General features: G+C 39.6%; 1 protein-coding gene across 3 annotated transcripts; it reads left to right on the top strand.

Annotated features, from left to right (window-relative positions):
- Positions 1-1,514: 1,514 nt before the first annotated feature.
- On the top strand, positions 1,515-21,351 carry LOC5580074 (methenyltetrahydrofolate synthase domain-containing protein). 3 transcript variants are annotated; one of them, XM_021843955.1, is made up of 6 exons: positions 1,515-1,759; positions 8,159-8,292; positions 9,469-9,636; positions 12,552-12,758; positions 12,832-13,198; positions 16,794-21,351. In XM_021843955.1, exons 2-6 carry the CDS (start codon positions 8,223-8,225, stop codon positions 17,605-17,607), a joined length of 1,626 nt encoding a protein of 541 aa, XP_021699647.1. In that variant the 5' UTR covers positions 1,515-1,759; positions 8,159-8,222; the 3' UTR covers positions 17,608-21,351. The 3 variants fall into 3 exon arrangements, with proteins under 3 accessions (XP_021699647.1, XP_021699661.1, XP_021699653.1); XM_021843969.1 differs by having other exon boundaries at positions 8,202-8,292; XM_021843961.1 differs by lacking the exon at positions 1,515-1,759 and adding an exon at positions 7,975-8,073.
- The last annotated feature ends 1,042 nt before the right edge of the window (positions 21,352-22,393 follow it).

Consider the following 22,393-nt stretch of genomic DNA (forward strand, 5'->3'; position numbering starts at 1 on the left):
TATCTGAATTCCTACCGACATCCTAAAATTCCTAGAAAGTAACATGATTATCGTAATGCCAGAGTTCACACGGATATTACAAATTGCTACTGCCAGTAATCTTACCAGAATCTCAGAATTGGCGGGGCGAATGTTTTCGTCACCTCAGAACTCCTAAGCAAAACTCAAAATACCTTCCGAAATATCAAAACTCATATCGTTTTCCCATGATTTTTACTCAAAAGTAAATTATTCCATTCAATTTCGCAATCTCAAAGCATGAGTAGCAACCTCTTAAGCTAACTACCAGTAGCTTTGTAGTAAATGCTACCTTTATTCATAGCAACGCGTTGTTTGTAGTATGTTCGAAAGGTGTAGAAAGGAAAATGACACAAACATATTCCACTCGTGTTCCACATATAGCGTTTACTACCGAGATTGTAGTAAACTCAACTTTACTACATTTTATTCATACACGCTAAGAAAATAAAATACTAAATAAGTTAAATACCATTCTAAAACCGTATTTGGTCTATTCACTCATTGGAATGAATTAAAAAGGAATATGCATTGCTAGTATAAACGCTTTTTATATATGACCGTGCTTATCACGGGAATAATCCTTTGGGCTGATAAAGAAGGAAAATTCAATGAATTTCATAAAAACTGATTTCATTTTATTTTGAAAATATGAAAACAAAACAACAAAATTGAAAGTGAAACAAAATGATATCTTTTTTGATAATTTATTGTAATAGCTTTTTGCTGACGCGACATGAGCGTCATCCCGTCGCTATTTATAAAACTTTCATTTTTTTTTATCATGGTATGAAGGCGGTGAGGACGCTGCATCTTATTCTATCTGTTCACTAGGACTCGAGCTAGTTCCGCACCGTTCGCATTATCTGCTTAGTTCAGCCAGTTCAGAAAATCTCGTTGGCAATTTTTCCGCTGATGTTCGTCATTTCACTCCAAATCCAACGGCCGGAAGTTTTGGGTGGGATTCTAAATGAACAAAAATGTCGCAATAAAAGCAGTCACGGAGCCGCTGAGTGAAAGAAAATTTACCAATAGCAACACATTCTCGCTCCCAAATAACTATTTAATGTATTATTTCATTTTTCTCGTAAAAACAGTTATTAGTTTTGTGAGGCACGATCACCAGGCTTGAGGACACACAAAAATAAAATGTCTGAATCGGATTCGGTTTCGTTAAGTCCCCGGAGTGAAATCAGGAGCGCAATATGCAGTGAAAATGATAAATTTCCAAAAAGATTAGGAATTATTAAAATATATTACTACAGTGTATATCATTTATTCGCAACAATGAATAAAGTTGTGTAAATATAAATAAATAATATTTATTATACTAACTAGAGTTTTCCGTTTTCTCCGTATACGGCCCATTGGCTTAGCGTGCCAAATGGCTGGGCAGTGTAAACGGATCTTACTATGGTGGTCAAAAACCGAGGTACGCTCACCGAGAGTGCCTTCCGCAAAACCGGAAGTGACGCCTCAGTGTTTGAGTCCGCTATTCAGCACACACATCAGTTCACAATTTGTAAAAGCAGAAAGCAGCGAGTTCGTCACAGCAATCCGCGAAAAATTGCGAGTTAAATTAGGACAAAGGTTTTGCTCCGTTTCATCAGTGCGCGACGCGTTCCGAGCTAGACTCGAAGTGTACTTTTTCGTTATAAAAAGTGTGATTTCACGAAAGCTGAACGAGAAAACTGCAGTGAAATTGTTTTCCGAACTTTTTTCTCCCTGCCCCATTTCGAAGGTGAGTTTTCACGGCTTTTTGTGAATGGTGCAGTAAGTAGTAGGTGATCCGATTTTGCTGTGTGTCGTGTGCGAGAATGTGTGAGTAGGTAGTGGAAATATTTCACGCACACCATCCGACTTTGTTTGGGACAACGCACAGTGAGATATGTTGCTGTCGAATTAGGCCAAAATGTAAAATGGAATTTTTTGAAACTTGGGTTGTTTAGTAATGAAAAATTTACAGTTTTTTTTTATATTAATCAAAAATGCACATTTTTCTAAGTATATCACACAGACCAATTGAGGGTATCAGAAATGATATCGGAATGCATTCATCATTATTTTACAACTTCTGAAACATTGTTGTGTTATGATTCATTACGCAACTCAAAACAGTTGCGTAATGAGAAAGCGTTGCGTAATGAATCATTACAGCACTGTTTTCAGTTGCGTAATGACTATTTCCGCACTGCATACTTCAGTGGCCGAAATTAGGCCATTTCATGACAGATTGGCGTGATGAAAAACAGCCTATTACGATGAGAAATTGCAAAAATTACTTTTTGCAATTTCTCATTGTAATAGGCTGTTTTTCATCACGCCAATCTCGGTACACTTTGCGATTCGTATACACGCCATCTATATTATACTCAAGCATTGCCAGAAAATTGTTGCGCAATTAGCTGAAGAGCGGTCGCGCTCGAAGCCATAGCCAGCAGCACCCAGCCACGCTCATGCTGTGTACTTCAAGCGCGCTTTTGTTAGATTGCGTGGACTCAGTACACGATGCGACCTGCAGAGCGTTTGCTTGACTTTGCGAGAAGAAGCAACCTCGCAATGAATCGCAGGAATGAACAGCGCGTGAATAAATGAATCCTACGAGTCAAAGGGCTTCGCGAACAACTTATCGGTGTGTTCATTTTGCTTCTTCGGCGTTGCATCCGTTCGCTTTTTGCAATGTTCTTCGTGACGCAAAAATAAAAAATGAATTTTGGCGAGTGTTGGATCGCGAAGATGCGTAGATTATCATTCGTGAAGAAGATCTATCGCAACACTGATTCATACATGGTAAAAAATAAGCAAGACTCTATCAATAGTTCTGCACTTGGATTTGTACTACTGTTAAATCTTGACAATATCAAGGTAACATTACTTGAATTCAACGTTGCATGTTTTGATTTGAAATATATTGCTTCGCGTTGGAAAATGGATTAACCAACATGTGAAGTTCGATTTTTGACCAACTTCGCCACCTCGCGACTCGCTTTGCTATAGTGTGCATCTATGCTCTCCTCTGTGTGCATTATGCGCACTATTGAGAATCGAGTTGCGACGCGGCAAAGTTGGTCAAATCAATCTTCGCAAGTTGGTTAATCCATTTTTCAGCGCGAACCACTATAAAAAAAGTTAAAATGAACGTTTCCGCCTGATCCAGATTAGATCCTTCAATCTTCGAAGTGCAAGGCTTGTAGCTTACATCGACACCAACTCGCATATGTTGAAAGGGGTTGAATTGATCTCAAACAGTTTCCACAACAAGCAGTCAATGATTGCTTTCAAACAAAAGAAAGATGTTCAAAATCAACGGCTTTTCACTTCAGAGTCTAGTGCTAAAGACAGTATAGCATATCCAAAGTTAAAACTCTTCAAATCATTGTGATTGGTGTTTTGAATTGAGTCATGTGATCAATCCATTCAATCGAACGTGCTGATTTTTACCGTGTAGGGGAAGACGGGGTAAGACCGCCCGCCTAAGCAATTTAATTCATATGTCAAAATCAAGAATCAATAAATCCTTTTTCGACGCAGCATGTCGTTTTTTGAAGCCTTAGGCATGATCAAAAAATATCACAGGTGTTGTATTTGTAAAAAAACAATTTATTTCTTGATGCTTGAAAAAGTGACGTCTTATCACGATTATTTTTAGCGAAGAGGTAAAAGCGACCACCACGATTTTTGTACACAATTTTGAGAAAAAATATATCAGTTCCCTGTGATTCTAAAAAACATTGATCAACGAGGATATTGAATTTTTTTTAGGGTTAATTAACTCAAAAAACTTATCATCACCTTGAGATATCCATATTTTTGAAAAATATGCGTATTTGGTTTGTTTTTTTTTTAACAAAATTGATTTCATTCTACTCGAATAGTAATGTACAACGTAGTTACAACTTTCGAAATGGTTTATACATTTTATTTGGTATAATTAGTGGTGGCGGTCTTACCCCATCTACAGTGGTCGGTTTTACCCCGCTTACGCAATTTTCAAAACTATGGCCTTATTTCAAAGCCAAATATTTACAATTCATATCCGGCATAAAACCAAACCGTAAAAAACATCATCAAATACGGTATATGTTCCTCTCTCAACCGTAGCTGGAATGGTACTGTCGACCATAACTGAACTACTACTGGATAATGTTTCGACCATAGTAATTATTGTTTTCGACGAACGGAGCATACTAACAACGGGTTGTTAAGAATGTTTACCGTTTCAAAATTGCATTTCTCCCATGCAAATACTGTATGTTGACTATAAAGGGGATGTATCTCGTAATGTTGAAAAATCTAGAACTAGAAAATAGGAACTATGGTTTACGTAATGTTGAACCATAATATTAAACTGTTGTAGGTATGGTTTTTTTTTTGTTTTTTTTTGTTTTTTACAAGGGGGAAATCTGCAAACAGATCCCCTGAGAAGATAACTCAGGGAATGCGGGGATGACGCACCAACGACGACCCGCTAAAACCAGCCTATGCACTGTGCATGAGCAATTCATTTAGAATTGCTCAAGTGGTGAACAGTGCATCGACATGACCCTTGGACTCAGACCCTCATCTCCCCGGAACCACCTTACGGTATTTCTTCGGGAAGGGACCAGTGCATATAGCACAACACGTGTAGCAGAAGTAGCCTAGGCAAACTGCTTCTCCTAGCCGACTTAAACAATGTTACAAGGGACCAGCCTCGGCAGGGCTAATCCTCTGCAGCCAACTCTTGGTCGGCGCGCCATAGACGCTGCAATTCTAACATAATGTGAGTGACAGCCGTAGTTACTGCATTCCAGCACTCGGCATCCGCACACATTCTCTCTATAATATTGTCGGGGGACGTGTCCCCTTCGCATGTAGTGAGCATGCGACCTCTCACAACAATGAAACGGGGGCAATCGAACACGACATGCTCCGCTGTTTCCTCTACACCAGCACAATTGGGGCACGCAGGAGATTCTGAGTGCCCGAACCTATGCAGGTACTGTCTATAGCAACCATGTCCTGACAGAAACTGCGTCAGGTGGAAGTTCACTTCCCCATGGCTTCTACCATACCAATCTGACACATTTGGTATTAGTCGATGGGTCCATCTACCCTTAGTGGAGTTATCCCATTCCTGCTGCCAGCTTCTGAGCGTTTCCTCTTTACACGTGTCGCGGACTCCTCTGGTACCCCTTTGGTTGAAGCATTGAACATCTTCCTTGATGATGAGCCCGATGGGCGTCATCCCGGCTATGATGCACACGGCCTCTTTAGATACCGTCCGGTATGCACTTGCTACTCTTAAGCACATTATCCTGTATGTGCTTTCCTACCGCTTTAGGTTTCTGTTCGTTCTAAGCGCTTTTGACCAGATTGGTCCTCCATACCTTAGTATGGATAGCGCCACGCTTGCCAGCAGCTTGCGTTTGCTGGCAATTACAGCAGAGCTGTTAGACATCATCCTCGAAAGCGCCGCTATAGCCGTAGATGCCCTTTTACAGGCATATTCAACGTGGCTAGCGAAGCTCAGCTTGTCATCGATCATTACTCCAAGATGCCTAAGGGATCGCTTGGACTCTATGGTGCAATCACCTACCGAGATAAGCGCCCGTTGCTCGGACCTGCGGTTGTTGACCACCACCACCTCAGTCTTGTGACGGGCCAGTCCTAGTTTCCTAGACTTCATCCATTCCTCAACCAGGGAAATAGAGTGCGCTGCTGTCAACTCTACTTCCTCCATCGATTCACCATAGACCACTAGGGTGATATCGTCGGCGAAGCCAACAATCTTAACACCCGTCGGAAGGGGCAGCCTCAGTACGTCATCGTACATCGCATTCCATAACAGCGGGCCCAGGATTGAACCTTGAGGTACTCCCGCGGTAATTCGAACGCTTTTCTGCCCCTCCTCTGTGTCATACAGTAGAATCCTACCATCAAAATAGCTTTCTAGAAGCTTACACAACTGCACCGGTACCTTGAGGCGGTGAAGCGCGTGTGCTATTGCTTCCCAGCTTGCGCTGTTGAACGCATTCTTCACATCCAGAGTGACAACCGCGCAGTAACGGATGCCGCTCCTTTTATGCTCGATTGCCACCTCAGCTGTTGTAGGTATGGTACAAACATCGCATGATTGATGAATCGTTCAATGTCTGAAAAAAACAAAACAACTGTTCATTTATGCATTTAATTTTATATTAAATCACTCAAAATACACAGCTATCGATTTTACACCCATCACTAGTTGATCTGCTGCAGATTTGGCTTAGATGCTTCCAGGTCTTCCTTCACTACAGCGACAATCCATTGGAAGTTTCTTCCTCCTGATCTCTGCATTTTGATGTGGAAAATAAACAGTTTTAGTATTCACATCGTTATAAAAGAATCATTAGTAAACTTACCAGGTATAATAATTGTGTCGTTTTATGTCTTGTTCGTACTTGATAATAAACTAAAACACTTTGCAAAACAAACCAGTCGACAAAGATGGTTACCGAGTTCTTCCGAATACAGCTTGAGTTGGAAACAACAGCTATTATGGTTTGGTTATAATTATTAATAGGTAGTACCGCAAAATGAGAATGGTTCTAGTATAAGTAAACCGTAACGTTAGTTTAAGTGGAATGAGTATTAATATGGTTTTACCATTATACATGAACTTTACGAAGCCCATAGCGTTAATGGGTAACAACAGTGTCTATGCTCTTGTTATATTTGCAACTGTTTCATATACGGTAATTTTCTATGCGGGATTTTGCTTCAGTGAAGCATATTTCACATTTCTGTTGAAGCATATCTTCAGTAATTCTGTTCAATGTTTTGTCAAGAAATGACTTCAAAAAATCCTGCAAGATTTTATCCAGCAATAATTTAATTGATTATTTTTTCAACTAGGAGGAAAATCTCCAAAACTTCCTCAGAAGTAAGGGCGCTTTCCATAGTTCCTCGCAAGAATTCATCAGAAATTCCAACAGAAGTTTCATCAGAGATTATTATAGGATTTGTTTTACCATTACCTACCTTTCGTATTTTTTTCAGACATCCTTGGAAAAAAAATCCTGTAGAAATCATTCGAGAACTTCCTTGGAAAATTCTTCAAAGAATTTCTGCTGGGCTTTGTCAAGAAATCTTAGGAGGGGTCTGTGGACCAATTTCTATGGGCATCCTAAAAAAAAAATTCTTGGTGAAATATTGAAAAAAAATCGGAACGTCAGCTCCGGAAGAAATTATTGCTTGATTTCTTGAACATGTCCTAAACGTAAATCTTGGACAAACTCCCTGCGAAATCGATTGAAACATTATTGGGTGAAGTTCAGGATTTTCTAAGGAAACGTATGAAAGAATCTTTGGAGGAATTCCTGAAGAAATTGGTGGAATCTTTAAAGTAATTTCCTTGGTATTACTTAGAAAAATGCAGGTTGAATTCCTGAGCGTGCCTAATTTCATTGAGGAATTCCTTAAGAAGGCCATCAAGGAAGCAAAAAAAAAATATTTGTAGCAATACTTGTTTTAGTTTCTGATACAATTCCTGGGAAAATCTTGTAAAAAAGGCATACAATAATATACAAACAGTAAAACTGGTATTTTATACCCAAAGAATTTAAAATATTTAACAATGTTGAAACTTTCAGTTGACATAACTCTCCCTTACTCGATATTTCGTATAAAAATTGATTTTCATGGCTAACTCGATGGTCCTTTGGATCGCAGTTGCACTGGGCTTGCGTTCTGTAACTCGATACCTCGATACCTTCCCAACTCGATGGTCCCTTCAATATCGAGTTATGGAGAATTGACTGTAGTTAAAAACGTCTCAATAATAATTCAAGTATTGCGCTGGCATAATCAAAAGAGAAAGGAAAAAGAGAGAATCACTATTTTTGTTAGGAACTGCTTTTGAGGTTTTGATCATGACGATGAGAAGGATAGCACGTTGGACGTTGACCACATTTTGTGCCACTTAGATCCCACTGTTCGGTCGAGGTAAACTTCTCGCATTCGCATGCTTGCATGTATTTCACGCGGATCATTCTAGACAGAGAGCTAGTTAACCCAGAGTGTGATTCAATCGATGTAGGCGCGGATTTTTCTGATCGCCTTTTCGCATTCAATATTACAAATTGGTGTTACATCCAAGTTTTTGTTCCGACTGTTTCAGGTTCCCCACGAGTTGAACTATACCGTTTCCTTCTCCGAATAAGGGACGAATTTCGGACGTCAAAATGGCAACGGAAGACCAAAACAATGAGCCACAACCAGCAGCAGCAGAGCAACCTCCAGCGGAAGACAAACGTGAGTATCGAGCGTAATGAAGTCCGCCTTTTGCTGTACGTTGTTGCCCTTATTTGACATGCGGCAATCGTTTTATTTTTCTTTGCTTCGCTTTTATTGCTCTCGAGTGAGCGCGAGGGGAGGGCAAAGGCGCGGGTGAAATCATCTTTATTTTTGAACGATTTTGGTAGCGAATATTCATTTTTGTTTATTCTGTTGCCGAATATATTATTGCGTGCGGTAAATTATCTTTAGCTTGCAAAAAAGAACACTTCCGTAGAGAAACCATTTCTTCCTCGATCAATGTAAAGAGTCACACTTCTCGATGATGTCAGACAGCAAATGTCACTTTGTAATATCGAACAATATTTATTTTTACAATGAAGTCATCCTGTTGGGAAGTTAGTAACATATACTGGTCCGACAAAGCTAGCCATGTTCTATGCAACTTTGTGTGGAATTAGATAATTTGATATAAATGCAGGGGCCCAGATAGCCGTAGCGGTAAACGCGCAGCTATTCAGCAAGACCAAGCTGAGGGTCGTGGGTTCGAATCCCACCGGTCGAGGGTCTTTTCGGGTTGGAAATTTTCTCGACTTCCCAGGCCATAGAGTATAATCGTACCTGCCACACGATATACGCATGCAAAAATGGTCATTGGCATAGTAAGCTCTCTGTTAATAACTGTGGAAGTGCTCATAAGAACACTAAGCTGAGAAGCAGGCTCTGTCCCAGTGTGGACGTAACGCCAGAAATAAGAAGATAAGATAAGATATAAATGCACATTATTCTTGTTTGCCCTATTTCTTCTCGTTGTCCATGAAAAATAGACAACTCCTAAAATATTCTGTAGAACTTGCCTTACTTTCTTACAGAAATGAAGATAAGTGAATCTCGAATAGCTTACACAATGTCTGGGCTCTCCCTTTCTATTTCTCACAAATCAAACCCGAAATCTCTCCATGAACAATTTTTTGAGGAAATTAAATGCGTAATGAATTTTTACAGAAAAAATGAAAAAAGTGTCGCAATGTAAAAAAACTCGACTTAAGTGCAGCTCAGCTGAACGAATGTTTCGATTAAAAATTACATTTTCTGTGTTTTGCCCCTCGTATCGTTAAACGAATTTCTACCACAATATATGTATTATGATGTTCCTGGGAAATTTATTCTTCCGGTTTTCTTTGTTCTTTTCAGCTAAAGAAGTTACCAAGCGATCAATCCGTCTCGAAACATGGCAGAAGATAAAGGACCAAAAGCTAACGCCTCTGCGTCGGTTCTCTGTGTTCAACAAGATTCCGAACTATATCGGAGCAGAAAAAGCAGCCGAATTGCTAGCCGAGACCGAGGAGTTCAAAAAAGCCAGTAAGTACTGATATAGTTTTGTTAAATGGTTCGAATAGTATTCATAATGGGAATGGGAAAAGGTGAACTAAAATGTTACTTTGATTGCATTGAATGCATAATACACGAGGTCGAGCTTGATTGGAATCAAATCTTTGCATTTGTATTCAAACATTTGAAGTTCAGCTTGAACTTATGCTTGATTAAGGCCTCTCAGCGAGCTGCTGTTATTGCGAGCGCTGGCTGATAAGATAATGTGACCAGTGAAGTAATTATTTACTCATTCGAGTAGCTGCTGATTCAGCGTGTAAAAACAATGTTCATGGTGCGGACGTGTTAAGATTTTGAATCACATTTGTTTACCACCCGGTCGATTTGATTACCTTTGCTGTGAAAACAGCTCTATCTTCGAGGTGCTCAAACTGATTGAGATTAATGTACCAACTTTGTCATTATTAAAATTTGAGTGCAGATTTCTTTTCATTCACAATTTATAGGATTTTACATTAGTAGATTTGTTTTGAATATCGAGTTACAGAACACAAAATCATTGCGGTTCAAGGGACCATCGAGCTAGCGATGAAAACCAACTTTTACTATGGCTCTATAACACGATATCGAAATACGGAATATCGAGTAATGAAGATTTGATTTGACGAATAAATGTATTGATTGGTACACTCCAAATGCTGTAAAAAAATTAGGATGCATTTTACGCGTACCTTAAATGCGAGTACCTACGACAGCTGCACAAGCCACGACGGCAAAATTATCATAGAAGATCTAAACGCTCATGTTGGCCAGCTGTGCCAGTCTTAAGAAACTTTAAGCTCTATCAGAAGTTCAACGCATTCCGCCACACTTTTGTGCCACTAGTCGAAATTCGCAGGGATAAGGATGAGAGCTCCTTGACAGACGAAGGTGACGGAAAGGTGGAAGTAGCACTTTGATGAACACCTGAATGGTGCTGAGAGCGCAACCACCCCGCAACCCCGAATTACGGTGAAAATGTCTACGTCTGATTAGCGGACGATTAAAATCAAGTGGGCTCTGAGGATGGCATTCAACAGCTCACGAAGCATAAACCAGGTAGTACACACTTAATTTAGAATGCCGAATCTCGGCTAATTTTAACCGAGATCCGCACAGCCGAGTAGTCGGCAAACAAATTTCCTGGGATCTCAGCAAACAAAAGCCGAGTATCAGTAAATCGTGATTTGTTGCTAAGCAATCGGACCATTTGTTAGCTGAGTCTCGGTTAAAATCGGGAAACCGAGATTCGCACAGCCCAGCTCGTGAAAAAAAATCTAAGTGTGTAAGAATGGCATTAGAGCTGAACCCATCAAAAGTGGTTTGGAGAAGTTTGTCACTCGTCTGCAACGGCTGATAGGCACAATTTAAAAAACAGTTCTCGCGAAACATTACTAAAGGACCTATGTACAAATGAGAGGCTCTCTTTGTTTACTTTCTCTTTGATCAATAACTGAGTCACATTAACCTCTTCCGTTGCGTTTTTTGTATGAAACGCTAGTCATGGAAACTGCCTTTCGATCTGTAGTGAAAAACTTCCCAAAAGCTTTAGTTTTCCACTGTTATAATCGAAAGAGAGCGAGAGAGGAGAGAATCTCTCATTTGTACATAGGTCCTTTAGTAATGTTTCGCGAGAGTTAGTTTCTCATCAGAATCCTCTCAATTTTCTCATCACAGTCCTCACAAGATTCTCATCAGAATCCTCTCAGTATTTTCATCAGAATTCTCTAAGGCTTCTGATCAGAATCCTCTCAGGATTTTCATTAATATCCTCTCAGGATTCCCATCAGAAACCTCTCAGAATTCTCATCAAAATCCTCTCAGGATTCTTATCAGAATCCTCTCACGTTTTTTATCAGAATTTTCTCAGGAATCTCATCAGAATCCTCTTAAGATTTTCCTCAGAATTCTCTCAAGGTTCTCCTCAGAATCCCCTCAGGATTCTCGTCAGAAACCTTTCGAAGTTTTTCATTAAAATCCTCTCAAAATTCCCATCAGAATTCTCTCATGATTCTCATCAGAATTCTCTCAGAAATTCTCATCAGAAACCTCTCAGGATTTCCATCGAAGTCCTCTCAGATTTTTTATAAGAATCCTCTCAGGATTCTTATCCGAATCCTCTCAAGATTCTCATCAGAATCCTCTCATGATTCTTATCAGAATCTTCTGAAGATTCTCATCAGAATCCTTTCAGTATTCTCATCAGAAACCTCTCTGGATTCCCATCAAAACCCTCTCAGGATTTTTATCAGAATCCTCTCAGGATTATTATCAAGATCCTCTCAGGATTCTCATCAGAATCCTCTGATAATTATCATTATCTCAGTATTCTCATAAGGATTCTCATCAGAATCCTCTAAGGATTTTCATCAGGATCCTCTCAGGATTCTCATCAGAATCCTCTCAGGATTTTTATCAGAATCCTCTCAGTATTTTCATCAAAATCCTCTCAGAATTTTTATCAGAATCCTCTCAGGATTCTCATCAGAAACCTCTCAGGAATTCTCATCAGAAACCTCTCAGGATTCCCATTAAAATCCTCTTAGGATTTTTATCAGATTCCTCTCAGTATTCTCATCTAAATCCTCTCAGAATTTTTATCAGAATCCTCTCAGGATTTTTATCAGCATCTTCCATAGATGCTCATCAGAATCCTCTAAAGATTCTCATCAGAATTCTCTCAAGAATTCTCGTCAGAAACCTCTCAGGATTCTCATTAAAATCCTCTCAGGGTTTTTTTTAGAATCCTCAGTATTTTTATCAGAATCCTCTCAGGATTCTCATTCAAATTCATTCTCTCAGGATTCTCATCGGAATTCTTTCTGTATTCTCATCGGAATCCTCTCAATCGTTCACATCTTTTGAGTGTTATAGGTACAACAATCCAATTCCTTTTCCTTCACTAGATTCCATCAAGGTTAACATCGATTTGGCCCAAGAGCCCGTCAAGCTTGAAGTCGTCAAGGCCAAAAAGACCTTGTTCGTTCCACCGGCACAGAAATCATCAAATGTGTACGCCAAAATCAAGAACTGCAATCCGGACGAGCAGGATCTGGCGACGCAGAAGAAGATAATCAAACTGCAAGGCGAGGAGGACACGTTCCAGGAGATCGGTGAGTACTTCTTCGTCCACGGCGGTCGTGACCGAGCAGAGATAACTTGTAACTTGAAAATGTTCATTTTCAGACATGCATGGAATTGAGAAGCTGGATATGGTCGTGGTTGGCTCGTGTGCCGTCTCGCGACAAGGCCACCGCATCGGCAAGGGTAATGGTTATGTCGATCTGGACATCGGTATCCTGACCCACTTGGGAGTGATCACCAAGGATACACTGATTGTGACCACCGTACACGATGTGCAAGTGTACGACACACTGCCGGAGAATCTTTTCCAGACCTATGACCTGTCGCTTGACTTGATTGTCACGCCGACCGAGGTTATCCGCGTGAGCAAGCGGCTGCCGCGTCCGGCTGGCATCGAGTGGAAGCTACTGTCTTCGAGACGGCTGGAAATCGTTCCGGTGCTGAAGTGCATCAAGGAGTTTGAAGAGAAGTAAGTGTTGTTTCTTGTTTGCAGGACTGGTAGCAGGTCTCTTTTTAGTGCAAGCCTCTGAAATGTTTATTTTCAACCTTCTTTTCGCCCTAAGACCGGGCACCCTTTACAGGACCTCTTTTTAGAAATTTGGTCTCCATTTTAATGCAAGTCTCTTTTTTAGGAAATATTTTTTATAGAAATGATCTCTAAAGTCCTTTTTTGTTGTGAATTCTGATTCGAAATACCTCATCAGGAATTTTCACAGAGATTAATCTAAAAATTCTTCAAAATTCTATACCAGGATTTTGTTCAAAGATTTTTCCGCTAATTCATTTTTTTCCGCCGACTTTTTCAACTACAGTCGACTCTCCACATCTCGATGTTCTACATCTCGATATCTCTCCCTATGTCGATGGTTTCATAAGTCCCTTCAGTCTGCATACATTTTCACTCTCCATATCTCGATATCCTCCTTATCTCGATATCTCCATATCTCGATGTGTTTCTGTTGATTTTTCGTTCTCAATTTTCTCTCCGTATGTCGATATGACCATTATCGAAGGTTACTAGACCAAAGTTTTGGGATTCAAAACAAATTAGGAGCGCAAAATGACGTTTGTTTGTGTATTACTTTCTTGGCAACGGAATGTTTTTCAATCTAGTATTCATCAAAAATTGTTTCTTTGTCTCGATCTCTCCCTATCTCGATGGTCCCTTCGATATCGAGATGTGGAGAGGCGACTGTAGTTATTTTTGGAGATAAACTGATTCCTACAGGAGTTTTTCGAAAAAAATCTCTTAGGGTTTAATCCAGATTTCGTTCGTTTTAGGTTCTAGTTCGTTTTGGGTTTTTCTACGTTCCAGTTCGCTCAGTGGCGATTCCCTAACCTCAAATCTACCTGTTCCACGAATAGAAATTCTAGACTTTACCGAACACATTTGCATCTATCAAGTGAAGATTTACTAGAAAGAAAGATTCCAATATTTTACTAGTTGCTTTATGATCTCAATTTGCCGAAAAAGGCATTTTTAGATGCGTAGAACAGGTAAAAAGTGAGGTTACGAGTGGCCTCTCCCGGTCAACCAGTCAGTGATTTTCGATAGCGATCGATATAGATTCGTTTTGAACCGTTAGCGATCGCATTGTTGATCAAAGATCTATAAAGAATTATGAAGACTGGTTGGTCGGGCTCGAGCTTCAGAGCCGGTCGGATCTAGCCGCACAATATCCCTGAAAATAATCCAGGTCCCATTCTTGGATTCTTGTAATGTCATGCAGAATGTCTTTGAAAAGCCTTTAAAATCAATAAATCTCTAGATAAATGTATTCTTTGGGCAACTACTTCATTAATTTCCAATGAAACTCTTTCAAAAAATCTTGAAAAAAATGCATACGGTACGGTCTCAGTTTTTAAGCATAAGGTCTCTAAAGTTCCTATTTTAAAGACGCTAAGTTGCTACCAGCCCTGCCCTTTGGATTTTTATTATTTTTTAAAATAAAAATTCCATTATGTTCCTCCAGAAATTTATCTAGAATTTCCTCCTACATTTCTTTCACGAATTTATCCTACATTTCTTCCAAACACTTCTCGATTATTAATTTAAATAAAATACCCATGGATTCTTCAATATTAATTTTAGTTTTTACACCAGCAAATACAACACATACAAGTTTCTTATGGGATTCTGCTCAATGCTTTTCTAATAATGCCACCAAAAAAATACTGCAGGTTTTTATCCAGATTATTTTTTCAGAAATTCCCTCCCCTTGGTTATGCGACCTTGCCGCGATGGGAGGGCATAATCCATTAGCCCATATGATGGAAACCAAAGGCGTAACCTGTAGTGGTGGTATCACATTTTGGCATTTTTTGCTTAAAGCCGCGTCATAATTCATATGGCATAGACGCAATAATATCTCGGATGTGATCCAACGGACATTTTGCGTCATTGATAGAATTGATGCCCATTTCAAATAATTAATCTATTCGAAGTGGACATTAATACTATTGGTGACGTTCAGTTTGCCTTTTGCTAACCAGAATGATCCGTAGCCACTCTTACTATTAGCTAGCTAGATACATCGTTATCATATACGACGTAGGGAATACTCAGGAACTCTTAGGAAAATGACTAGTAGATTCACTGAGTAGAAATAAGTGGCGACAATCTTATTTTAATATGGTTTTTACATTGCCATAATAAGAAATACCTCTTTTGTAACAGCGGTATAAATAATCTAATTCCGTTGTGAAGCATTGCATTTGCCACCGAAAAGTGAATCTTGTAGGAGACTGTAATAGAAGCCTAAGGTAACTTTACTCTTCAATATTCACTATAAAAATGACTATGGAAAGTAAGACGCTGAGATCGATCATTAGGGTTCACTTGCTAGTTTCGAAAAATTGTTGAACAGACAAGGAAAGCGACTTTTTTCTTTAAGGATATATGAACGTAATGACCAATAAATACTTTTAACAACAAAAATGAAATTAACTAGAACTACTACTAAACAGCCTAATTTTGTTAAGACTTGACGACACTTGACATTTAAGACTCTAATCTTACGTAAAAGACAATAGTAATCAGAATAGCACTTGTATGACAAATTATTCAAAACCATTTCGACTAGACAGTATTAGCAATGCACTACTATTTCAAACAAATTCTAATGGAGCTGCTGATTTTCATAATGCTTCCTTTTCTCAGAAGCAAGGGAATATGGGTACTTTTCAAAAACTACCACGTCACAATGGACCAATGCACGAGTTCGCTAATTTGACGGTTGAGCGGTGCCGTATTCACTAGTTGCCATGGTTACGTAAATAACACGGCACCGCTCAAACGTCAACGAGTGAACGCGTGCATTGATCCATACTAATAATAAACAGTGTTCATGTGGGCGCCATTGCCTAGTCCGTCTGAGTATTGGTCCTGGTAGAGGGGAAACTTGGCAAAAGCCAGACCGAGGGTTCAGCCTTGACAAGTTAAGCTGTCAGGCAGCTCCAACTGAATACCATACAAAAAAAAAAAGAAAAAAAAAAAAAGGAATTATTTTGCATATTCGTCTAGAAAAACCTCCAACATTTCCTCCGAAGTTAGGAAGTTTTTCAGAGATTGAAATTGTAGCAGCTGTGCGCGCGAGAGGCTACGTTTTCAAACTCGCTGTCGTGTGCCATTTCGGTTCCGCGTTTCTTTTTCGATTCGGCTGATAGAATGTCAAAACGGCTGATGGTGCTACGACACCCAAAAAACATTTGTCAAGAGTAATATTTTGCTATGGCAGCATCCATTTATTACGTAACTCTAAAATTGGAATTTTTCGACCCCCGTAACGCTTTTTGTATGATAAATTTCAAGTTTTTATTATGCCAAATGACTTATGTCAAACAATATTATGCTAAATGGATTTATGCCAAATGGCCCGCTTCCTTGTTTATTTTTGTTTTTTTGGTTCCTGTTTGGTCCCCCTTTTTTGTTCCAGTTTGGTCTCTTTTTTCAAGCATCAGATCGCTAATGTTCCTATTTTGGAAACACTCAGTTGCTGCCAGCCCTGTATTTGGCTTTGTGGGACATGTTATTTAACCGAAGGTGTTTCTGTGTTCCATTTCAGGTCCGGCAAGGAAATCGAATTGAAAGCCGAAGACACTGATGTTGAGAGTTACCAACAGAAGTCCCGTCAGAACAAGCGTTCGTTCCGACGTAATCAGTCAGGACAACGACGTCGCCGACGATCAGACCGGAGAACGAGCGAGAAGCAGCATAACGGAGATGCTGACAGTCATGACGAGGGAGGTGAGAAGACCGACGGGGAGGCAGCAGAAGGTGGCAAGCCAGGTGGCGGCCGGCCACAGCGAAAGAACCGTTACCGCAGGAATACTCGTAGGTCCACCAATAATACGGGTGAATCCGCTGCGGAGAAATCCGAGGGCGAAGAAAAGGCTGGTGGTGAGAAAGATGCTGGAGATGGTGACGGCAAGAAGGGTGGCCGAGATCGCCGTCGCCGGGAGAGAAATCCCAAAAACGATAAGAAGGGTGGACGAGTGGAACGTGATTTGTGCATTCGTGTTACGAACATTGCTCGTTCGATGCGAATCAAAGAGCTCAAGCAAGAGTTGCGAACACGTGATTGCAATCCGAACTTTATCACCTGGAATGGTTACCACGGAAAATGCTATCTGCATTTCCCCAAGAAGCCAGATCAGTCGGATGACGATGCTGGTGCAGAACTACTTAAGCAGCTAGAGGATCTGACCCTAACTGTGACCCCGCGCGAGAAGGAAGGTGGTGGCGAACCCAAGCAGATCACACTGAAGTGTGAGATTATGAAGCGGAAAGAGGGCGGCGGTGGAGATGCGCAAACGGCCACCAATGGTACCGTATTGGAGGGAAGTCGAATCGAAACGACCGACGTGACTGCTGTCTAATGGACATCAGGAACCTCCTCTACCAAAAACCAAGAAGTGAAGCGCGTACAGAGTGCAAAATATCGGAGAGAACCGACTCTTGGAGCTGCGTCCCCAAAGCGGTATTCGTCGTAGCCAACGTTATCCAATCTCTTTGTCGTCCAGCCCCCCTAACAGAATTAAATGTTTTCAAGATGAATGATTATTGGAAGGAGAAAATCTGCTACTGCCACCGCTTTTTGCCTTGTGGGAAGCGATCGCTTACGATTGAGTTCTTATCCAGTTTAGAGAAATAACGGTGTACTACCGTTGCTGCACTTTCCTGCCTTTCCGGGTCCCCCTTCGTTCTTTTCCAGTAGCGGGGGGAGTCGGAAGTTGCGCCGCAGGAAACAACGCAGATATGCGTCGAGTTACAGACAGATGCTCTTCCGTTTCCTCCACCAAACACAACGCACGCTCGCCGTGAAGCCTTTGCTGGACTTTTGCTTTACAAATGGCGAAGTGTTTTTTTACCTGATGTTGGAGGAGAAGATGCAACACTTATATGTTGTTAAATTATTATTATTTTTGTTACTAACGCTTTAAGAGACAAGAGATTATTTACCTTTAACGATGTGAATTGATAGAAGCCTTCACCTTCCAATATGACTCAAATGACGTGAAGAATTTCCATTAGTTCGTGTGACAATTGTGCGTAGGAGGAAAGCGAAAGCCAATTGGTACGTCGAAAATCCGATTTTTGCCTTTCTAAGCGACAGAACGATTATGCAGAACACAAAACGATCGTAAAATTGAAAACGAATGTATGTGCGTAAGAAGTGAATTACTATGGGAAACAAAACCAATGACGAAGAAACAATGGAAAAACAAGCAATTCTTTTTCCTGCTTAGGACGAAAAACAAGTTGAAAACATATATTTGAATTATGTAATAGTGGAAACAACACAAACGAAAATGTATTCTGTACTGTTAACACAAATGGACAAATTTGAAAGGGATTAACAATTGAAGTAATATAATAAGAATCGCTGCTAAAAGAAACTGGAAAATAAAATCTAGAATGTAGATGAGAATCGAAGCAATGAAATCAACATTTTGTAAGTCGTAATATGTATGCAAAACACTACATGAAGATGGTGAATAAAACCAATCGATTATACATATTTAAAGACGCAAAACAGAGAGGGAAAGTTTTAGATGTGTATGCCTATTTATATAATATTCATTTATGATGTTGATGGAAAAAGGAATTTTCTTCTTTGCTTCTAAATATTATGAATAGAAATATCGTTGATTCGCGAACGACAGAGAAAGCGTGCAATGGTATCGTGTTTTATGTACTCAGAAATTTTCATTCTGGCGTTTGACCAAGGTAGTTCATAATTTGTAATCAAACCCAACCGGCGAAATTTGATTAATATCCCCATAAAGATAGATTTGTTAAAGGAAAATTACACGCGCGCGCATGTCCTTGAAGTTTAGATGTAGATTGTGAGCCAAACGTGTAACTGAATCAGTGCGAGACGCAGCCAGCAAAACTCTGATCAGATGGAGATGAATTTTTCGAGCACAGAATAAAACATGAATGCTTACCTTTAATGCAGTGAATCAACTTGTTAATACGAGGAAAAAAGAGGCGATTTAACATTGAGGAAGTTAATGTCAACCAGTAAGGGTAAATTCTAATAATTATAGTTTATGGTTGAAAATTAAGTGAGGAAACGGGCTGATTGATTCAACATTGGACAAATATTTAGAGGAATAGATGATTTAAGGTAAATAGTCACGTAAGATGTTGCATCCGAAGACAAAATGTCCTGCGATTTGCAGATGGATGACATCTTATTGGCATGTACGTGGAAAACTAATCGATTTAATACGCGTCATCTATTCCAATCAAGCTCGTCAATCCTTAGGTTCTAGGATTAAGATAACGGAGTCGATCTGAAGGCCTGGTAAGATTGAGCAAAAGTTCACCATTATTTGAAGAATATTCCACATATTCTAAATAGCATACACAAAGTTTAATAAGAAAACTGCTCAATCTTCTGGATCATGCATAAATAAACAAGATCGACTCCACGCATCCATTTTACCTATCAATTAATTCACCTTAACATTAAAAGCAGCCGCATTAAATGTTTTTATCGTCCCCCATTAGCAAAAAAGTAAAATTGGGATCATAAAAACATGCTTATTGTTGTTGAGCAATCCGTTTGACTAACATTTCGAATGCTACACATGAATATCTTCTTTTGTAGTTTTTGGAAAATTTTGTTGCACTAAAACGTCGATGGCAAAAACAAATTCAACGCAATAACGGCTTAGTCATGCTATCAACAGTTACTCTTCAGACACTTTGATATTATAAACAGAACAGAAACGCTAACTAACGGTTTTCTTCATAACAAGATTATAAGGTAACTCAGTAAGAGAAAATTCAGCTAAGGATACAACGACGACGACAACCTATGAAAGGTCATCAGAGTGTAAACGTTTGTAGAATTATTGCGCTAAGCACTCACACTCACATACACAAATAGAACACAAATAAATGCATGGTGTTGAAACAAGCAAAGGAAATACACAAGAAATAACGGATAAAGTGTAGGTTTTAAGACTTATTTACAACACAAAGCAAAGTATAAAGCAACAGGACAAATCGGAAAGACATTCTCTTCACGCAGCTAAAGATAGTTGAAGTCGAAATTTCGTAATTGCGCTGAAAAATGTCTTTCCGAGATGACCCGTGTAAGCATAAGATGATGTATTGGATGTTAGCATTTTCTTTTAACAAAAATACAAACAAAATTGATTTCATACATAGTTATAATACAGCCTGGATTCACCAAGTACTTGAAAAAAAGATTATTTTTTGCTGATTAGATGAAGCGCAATACAATATACGGTTTTTGTTACACTTCTCGTAATCCTTGATCGCAATGAAGCAGAGGAACGTTGAATAATATTTTTTATCTAATACAAAAGAACATGCATCCATTTAGTATCTAGAGACATAATTTGGTACAAGCGCAAACCACGCGAATAGTTCAGAAGCCGCCACCGTGCAAGAAGAAAATACACAAATGAATATTATTTTGTGAACAAGAAAAATTAGGCCGTAAAAGATGATTCGAAGAGAGAGATAGATGAACGAGGGACGCGATGTTGACTTGAATTTCACACAAATTCCGGTTTGATAGCAACAACTTCTTTCAACGCTGTTTATTCCGCTGAAAAAGAAACAAACTGTGCAGACAGGAAAAAGAATTAAAAACTATTGAAGTAATTTTCCAAAATCCCGAAAGAACGAAGAAACCAGCTAGTAGAGCAGCACATTCACGATGATGAACGTCATGTTGACCATCTACGACAAAACAAGCGAGGATATGGAGAAGATGGAAGAAATTCGAACGAGAATATTGGAGGCCCGTGGAAGAAAGTGAGACAAAACGATAAAATAAAACGAAGACGAAACTCACATGAAAACAAGAACAAACAATAAAACAACAACACAAATAAAACAAAAAACGCCCAGGGATTAAACATAAAACGCAAGAAGCAACCAACACTCAAAACAAAAACCTCTATTATGCAATGACGTAGAAGAAGTGTTTAAACATAAGCGAACAGACAACAAAACCGGCAAGCGAAACAAAAATTCAGAAGAAACGACAGTTGAAAAGTTATAAAGATTCAAACCAAATCATCATTTGTAAGAACTTGAACAATAACAACTTTTTTGAATAAAATATTTTACGCCTAGCTGTGTGTGTTTTATTTATTCGAAGTCACTGTTCACTAATATTGAATGGGGCATCTTTTTTGTTGTAAATAAAGACGAAACTACACATTTGTATTTCTGAGAAATTTCAAAACATTTTCTTGTTTACGGCGTATATTTGAACGAATCAAATTTTCGGAAATGTCCACAGGTTTGATGTTATCTGGGCGGGGCACTTGGTCAGATGAGGTAAAAATGACTCCAACTTTATTTTTCGTCAATATTTCTCCAATTTATAAACGATCTTGGCGTCCGTCTAAAATCTGGTAAGCTGATGTATGCGGATGATCTTAAAATCTATAGAGAAATATCTTCGATTCTTGATTGCTGTGCATTACAATCTGATGTAAATGAACTGATTTCATGGTGTAAAGAGAATGGTATGGAACTGAACATAGACAAGTGCGGCGCCAATCGTACGTGACTCACGACTACGCAATCGGTAACAACATCATCGAGCGCGTGTTTTCCATTTGTTATCTTGGCGTAATAGTAGATAATAAATTGAAGTTTTCTGAACATATAAGCACCGTGATGACGAAAGGATTTGCTGTACTGGGATTCATCAGCAGAAACTCGCAATCGTTTCGCAAAAAAGATTCACGCCCGCACCAAATGTACCATGTACAAAACGCTCATAAGGCCGGTAGTTGTTGTTTGAGAGGGACTTTAACCCGAAGGTCATTCGTCTCTAAAGGCCGGCAGTCCTCTACGGGCATGAAAGGTGGACGATGCTTGAGGAGGACTTGCAAGCACTTGGAGTCTTCGAACGTCGGGTGCTTAGGGCTATCTTTGGCGGTGTGCAGGAAAACGGTGTGTGGCGGCGAAGGATGAACCACGAGCTCGCCCAACTCTACGGCGAACCCAGTATCCAGAAGGTGGCCAAAGCTGGAAGGATACGATGGGCAGCACATGTTGCAAGAATGTCGGACAGCAACCCTGCAAAGATGGTGTTCGCTTCGGATCCGGTTGGTACAAGAAAGCGTGAAACGCAGCGAGCTAGGTGGGCGGATCAAGTGCATG

This window comes from Aedes aegypti, chromosome 1 (genome assembly GCF_002204515.2).
Source record: "Aedes aegypti strain LVP_AGWG chromosome 1, AaegL5.0 Primary Assembly, whole genome shotgun sequence".
Classification (NCBI taxonomy): domain Eukaryota; kingdom Metazoa; phylum Arthropoda; class Insecta; order Diptera; family Culicidae; genus Aedes; species Aedes aegypti.